This window comes from Sceloporus undulatus, chromosome 2 (assembly GCF_019175285.1).
Source record: "Sceloporus undulatus isolate JIND9_A2432 ecotype Alabama chromosome 2, SceUnd_v1.1, whole genome shotgun sequence".
Taxonomy (NCBI): domain Eukaryota; kingdom Metazoa; phylum Chordata; class Lepidosauria; order Squamata; family Phrynosomatidae; genus Sceloporus; species Sceloporus undulatus.
The window spans coordinates 113,717,855-113,724,283 of NC_056523.1; the positions used below are offsets into that span (position 1 = coordinate 113,717,855).

The 6,429-nt window shown below is 37.3% G+C and overlaps 1 protein-coding gene across 1 annotated transcript in view; it reads right to left on the reverse strand.

Moving 5' to 3' along the window:
- The window catches only part of LOC121920389 (interleukin-12 subunit beta-like), a 24,987-nt gene extending 23,645 nt beyond the window's left edge, over positions 1-1,342 (reverse strand). Inside the window, exon 1 of the mRNA XM_042447523.1 lies at positions 1,261-1,342. Coding sequence (XP_042303457.1) covers positions 1,261-1,342 — 82 coding nt within the window. The remainder of the gene's footprint in view (positions 1-1,260) is intronic.
- Between the last annotated feature and the right edge of the window lie 5,087 nt (positions 1,343-6,429).

Consider the following 6,429-nt stretch of genomic DNA (forward strand, 5'->3'; position numbering starts at 1 on the left):
TTATTGTCACAAGGTTCCCTCTAATGTTCAATCAAAACCCTCCTGTAACTTCAAACCATTAGATCTGGTCCTACCCTCTGGGACAACAGAGAACAAGCTGGGGCCGTCCTCTCTGTGACAGGCCTTGAGGTATTTACAAGGGGATGCTGAAAAATAAATAGAGCCATCATGTCACCCCCACCCCATCTTCTATTCACCAAGATGAACATACCCAGCCCCTTCAGCTTTTCCTCATGGGTTTTGTTCTCTATATGGTTTATCATCTTTGTTGCCCTTCTCTGAACCTGCTTCAATTTGTCTATATCTTTCTTAAAATGAGATGCCCAGAACTGAACATGGCACTCTAGATTAGTCCTGACTAGTGCAGAATATAGTGGGATTATTACTTCACTCATCTTGAAAATTATGCTACCATTAATGCAGGGTAAAATAGCATTTGCCTTCTTTGCTGCAGCATCACATTGTTGGCTCATGTTCAATTTATGATCAACAGTAATCTCAAGGTCCTTTTCAAATGTGCATTTATTGAATTTCATTTTATTTTATTAATTTCTGCTCAATTTTCTAGTTTACCTAGGTCCTTTTGGATTCTGTTCCTATCTTCCAATGTATTAGCCACCTGATGCTCAGGTTGCTTTTGTCCACTTTGGCTTTCCAGGAGTAGTCATAGAAGGTTTTTAACCACTGTGGAATCACAAATGTCTGTGTAGCACATTTGAGACTAACTGAAAGAAAGAAACTGGCAGCATGAGGACATAGACTGAAGTCTATAAAATCTCATGCTGCCATTTTATTTCTTTCAGTTAGTCTCAAAGGTGCTACAAGATCTCTCTACATGTAGTTAAAAGCCTTCTATGACTATGATTCCACAGACTAACACAGCTATATCTTTGAATTCTACCACATGTCTCTTTCTCTCTCTCTCTCTCTCTCTCTCTCTCTCCCTCTGTGTGTGTGTGTGTGTGTGTGTGTGTGTGTGAGAAAGAGAGAGAGGATTCCTTTTACACTTACCACTTTAGGGTGCATTGATTTAAATACTGAATTTACTTAAATAAAACTGTTGTAATAACAATGTTATTTCCTTATAAAATGTTAAAATATAAATATCCATGAATGTGCAAATGAAAATATACATGTTAAATAAAATATTTTTTCATATAGTACATTGAGTGAGGGGGGGGGCAAGCTACATCTGCATATAGCTATAAAGCGGGAACCCAAGGGTAAAAAATTTGAGTACCCCTGGAATAGATGACTTACCTTTTTCTCTTACTTCCGTTCTTGCTTCTGAATGAAAGTTCAAGGCCAGAACAGAAATTAGGATGAACAATAAGTATGCCATCTGTTAAGGAAAACAAAAATATTGAAGGATATTCAAAGGAAGGATAAAAGACTGCCTGGTTATGTGATTGCATTATTTAGGGGTATAGTTAAGAAACCTAGATATTTTCAGGTGAAGTGTTTTGACAACTCATTGCTTTACTTAGCTGATAAATACCTCAGTTTGGATCCCCTTGGCATCAAATGAAGGTACTCCCGGATTCTAGAGCTTACTTGTGTTTAATTACAAATGCCAATGAATTTACCTACATATACATATTAGGCCACAACTAAAGAACCTGAGGTCCTTTAAACATTTTAGACAACAACCTCCATGCTTTCCAGCTGCCATGCCCAAATTTGAAGGGTTATGGGTAATGTAGTCCAAAATGTCTGGAGAACCTCAAAAGAGATCTAACCCCTGCACAAGAAATAAAAACCAAGTTTATTTGCATGAAATACACTGAAATGCTTAATAATATTCTTAGCACTCTCATTTTGAAAACATATCTTGTTTACCATGAACAACATATTCTTTGTCCTGTTCTTTCAGCTGTACTTTGAATATACTGAAAATTTTAAAATTACATTGTTGAAGTAGGGAAAAGCTGAAAAGAAAAAAGTTAATCGTTTAATGATCAAGGAAGATATAAGGGAAGCTACAGGGGATTTCCAAGGTAATAGGTAAACCAAGTGTCTGATTTGATATTGTATGGATATAAGGAAATATTCTAACTAACAGGAGTTCAATGAGGCTTGCTTCTTGGTAGATGTGTGTAGGACTGCAGTCTTAGCTGAACCATAAAAATGAGCATGCATATAGACATAAGTGTTTAAATATGGAACATAATGACTTCTATATTGGCTAAATTTTTAGTTTTCTGGTTTGAATGTAAATGCAATCATCTTTATCAAAACTGTTTATACAGTATTTTATGAACAATTTTTGTTTATTAAATCACATTTTCTTCAAAGATCTCAGGGTGAAGATTAGAAAAGGGATGTAGGGGGATTAAAACCCCCCCACAGCATAACAGTGTAATTGAAAGAAAAATAAATTTAATAATGCCAACACACCATAAATACAACAAAGGAAAAGCTTAGCAAAATCAGAACATGCAAGAAAGAAGGAAAACCAAACAGACACAGCAGTGTCTCTGTATCTCAATTATCTGAACTGCCACAGAAAGATCTGATGATCCATCAGATCAAGAATCACAGAGAAGGGTTAAGAAGCACCAGCAAAGTGACATTCGCCCTGTCAAATTTCAAACGCAGATTATCTGTCAAGGCCATTAAAATGGACGCCTATTCCAAATCCAGGCCTAACCCCCAAGTAATACGAGGTCAAAAAATTGCTTTCATTCAGAAAGTTTGGCAGCTATACCAGAAATCACCTTGCTCCCCAATGGGATATGAGCTAATAATTTTCCCATCAAGGAATCTTTATAAATCACAAGACAGATGAAAGCTGCCTTCATGGATGTAACTATTTTTTTGCTGTTTCAAGGCCATACTGACACTGACAAACAGCAGTGGCTTTATGATTTCTTGGCTAGCTTTCAGAAGTCAGGATGGGTCTCTAAAGTAAGCAGGTGGTTGTATTCATCATAGAAATAATGGGTTGCTTGTATGTAATTAATATCATGCCCACCAACATTTCACAGACGAAAACTGGGACATGTGGCCAAGCAATATTACAGGGTGCTCAAGACATGGAAGGCTAAATATCTCACCAGACTACAAATCCCAGTATTCCATAGCATTGAGCCATGGCAGTTAAAGAGGTGTCAAACTGCATTATATCTGCAGTGCAAGTGCAGTCTACTTTATTTTTGCTGCTTTATTTTTCCAGTGCAGACAACAACCTCTTAGTTACATTTTAAAAGTACAGGCATATTTCAGTTAAGAAAAAAAAACCTACTTTTTACAAATTCTTTTTATTTCCATGCATCTCCCCCTTTTCTTCCTTGTTTTCTGGCTAGCTGAAAGGTTTTTGATTTTTGTTTTTTAATGCATCAGTTTTGGGAGGATGCTGAAAGAGAACTAGAGAAACATAGATTTGCACTGTCAAGTGGAAGCAGGGCGTCTGCAGTCAATAATAAAATAAAGATGTAGCTAGGAAAGAGCTGGATTGTATTCCATCAAGTCCTACTGTAATGGTGTGTGCCTGCCCATAACAAGTAAAGTAAACAACAACAGGTTCCAGAATCCCCTATTGTGTGTATTTGAACAATAAAACAGAAAGAAAAAAAGGGAGAGAAAATAAGTCTGCCTCAGTACCTAATACCAGAATGTTAAAAAAACAAAAACAAGCATAGAAGTCTAAGGGACTGTCAGCATGGCCCAAAAGGCTCATGTTTCCTCCCATCCTCCTGTTTGGATGATGCAGGCCAATAACCCTGGCAGGGAACTGGGGAGACAGGACACTGATCCAGCAGTCCCAGTCCAGTCCCAGTGCAAAGGGGCATTAGCACAGGTCAAAATGACCCATCATTTGGCAGGCCCCGGCAGACCGTACAGACCACTTTCCTTCGCCATTGCTGCTACTGCATCTTATGTTGAAATTGGGCACTCAGACACGTGAGTGTAGCCGTACACCCCGTTTCCATCTCAGACACAGCAATGAGGGTCTATTCAGTAGAGGCAACAGTGGAGGGATGGTTAGCAGGTAGCAGGTCCATGATGCAACACTGGGCAGGTATGTAAACACCTGCCCATTGCCAGGCTAGGACCAAGCCAGGATAGCACAGGCATGGTCCATGCTATTCTGGCCTCTCTTCTCAGCCCCCAAGGGTGCATCTACACTGTAGAAATAATGTAGATTGACACCAGTTTAAGTGCTGAAACTCCAGCCTATGGAATCCTGGGATATGTAGTTTTAAATGGACTTTAGCCTTCTCTGCCAAAGAGTGATAGTACCTCACTAAACTAAAAATCCCAGGATTCTGTAGGATGGTGCCATGATAGAGTGGTGTCATCAAACTGCTTTATTTCTACAGTGCAGATGCACCCTTGGGTTGACTAGCAAAACAGAAATCATAACAAAAATGGAGGCTGGTGAAATAAATAGAAATCATCCCTGGATGCATTTAAAGTGAGTTAAAAGAACACAGCCCAAACCTTTAAAAAAAGACTAACCTGTTGTTGTTGTTGTTGTTTTATTTTAAATGTGCATATTATTAGTTGTTGAATTTCTCATCTTTTTTTGGGGTGTGTGTGAGTCTCTATTATTTCCATCTTATTTCTGCCTCTGGTACCAAATTTTATTTTAAAGAAGTAATGCCCAGGATCAGATCCATTTAATTAACTAGGGCATATCTGTAATGTTGATGAGTGGGGTTGAAAGCATTTTTATGTAATGAACAATGTTTTATAGTTACTTTTAAAAATTACCCTTTCAAAGGGGCATTTTTATAGGTTTCTGGCAAGTTGCAAGTTTTCTGTGATTCTGTTAGAATGAAGTTTTTGGGGGGTTTTTGGTAAGTTAAAGTAACAAAAATCCATGAAAACAAGACAAGCAATACAAGCAATTCTAGTGTTGCAATATTTAATAGCAATTTATTATCTTTAAAAGGAGAATGTATTGCAATAATGTAGCATGGGAACAAATTACTTTTAAAAAGTAACTTTCCAAGCTCTAGGGAGAAGTCAAGATAATAAATGCTTAATAAATAATATTAAGCTTATTCCTGTTTTTTTCCCAGCCACGTATTTACCATCTTTCAGGTAATTTAGAACTTCTTGAGATTACAAAATGTTTACTAATTTAGAGACGTGATTGATGCTCTAATGCTCTACCTGCTACCTGCTATTGCACACACTTCAGGTAGTAGGAAACCCCAGCAAGCCCCAGTTACTTCTCAGGCACTATCAGGGATAATATTATAAATATTATCTTATTTCATCATCACATGAAACAATAATTTCAACCATTTTCTCTCCAGTGGATGAAATTACAAGAGATTTGTACACTTTTTGATAATGTTTCACACTGCAGGGTTTATTTTTATCATGAAAATTCATCTGCATACAAAATTAATTTTTGTTGTTGTTGGCAAAAGCAAAAATTTCACAAATGCATATTCTGAGGAAATTCAGTTTTCTGCCACCAAATACCTTTTTTCACAAAATAGCTAAGGTTTTTTTTTTTTGGTGTGCAAAAAAATCCCAAAATGTGAAAAATCTGGAGTCAATTGATCATTTTTTCAGTGCGTTGTCTCAATGTATTGAAACACTCTTTCTCATCAAACATGAGAAACTTTGTGGGTATTCTTTCCACCACCTTCAGACAGCTTTATACCTTGACCCTGATCCTAGTGCTCAGGTTGCATCTGCACTACAGAAATAATCCAGTTTGATCACCATGCTATGGAATCCTGGGATTTGTAATTTGCTATAGCTCTCTGGCTGGGAAGGCTAAATATCTCACCAAACTACAATTCCCAGATGTCCATATCCTTGAGCCCTAGCAGTTAAAGCAGTGTCAAACTGGATTGATTCTGAGCGCCAGTGTCAAAAGACAACAGTTTTTAATTTGATGCTGCAAATTCTGAGAAAATACAGAGACTTGTTTATACCAAACAATATCCTTTATGCATTTGAACTATTTACTTCAAGTTTGTTAACCTGTCCTCTTTTTTTAAAAAACAAAACAATTATCTGAAATTTAGATAATCTTTTCCTTTCTATCAAAAAATAAAATAAAATAAAACAACAACACATTCCTCCCTTACCTTAGTTCTAGTCTGTGATTTTAACTGGTACCAGAATTTGAGCAAGTTACTTGTTTGACCTATACTTCCCAGAAAGTCCCTGTCAGCCACTGCCTCAAAAACAATGTTTTCAAGCTGTGGAAAGCTAGGGGTGCAGCTCTTTTGTGTTGACAATGCAACAGATCCACAGTGTCTGTGGACCACCCCTAAATTACTAGACATAGAAGAAAACAAAAAGTGAGAATTTATGGAAGTCTGGTTAGAACCAACCAGTCACAGTTGTTGCAATACTGTGAATGGGGCTCAGGGTTATAACCCTGAAGCTTGTCTGTAAAAGGATTAGATAGGAACAGGATGAAATAGAGCCAGGGTAGTCAGAAATAGAGTGTGAGGG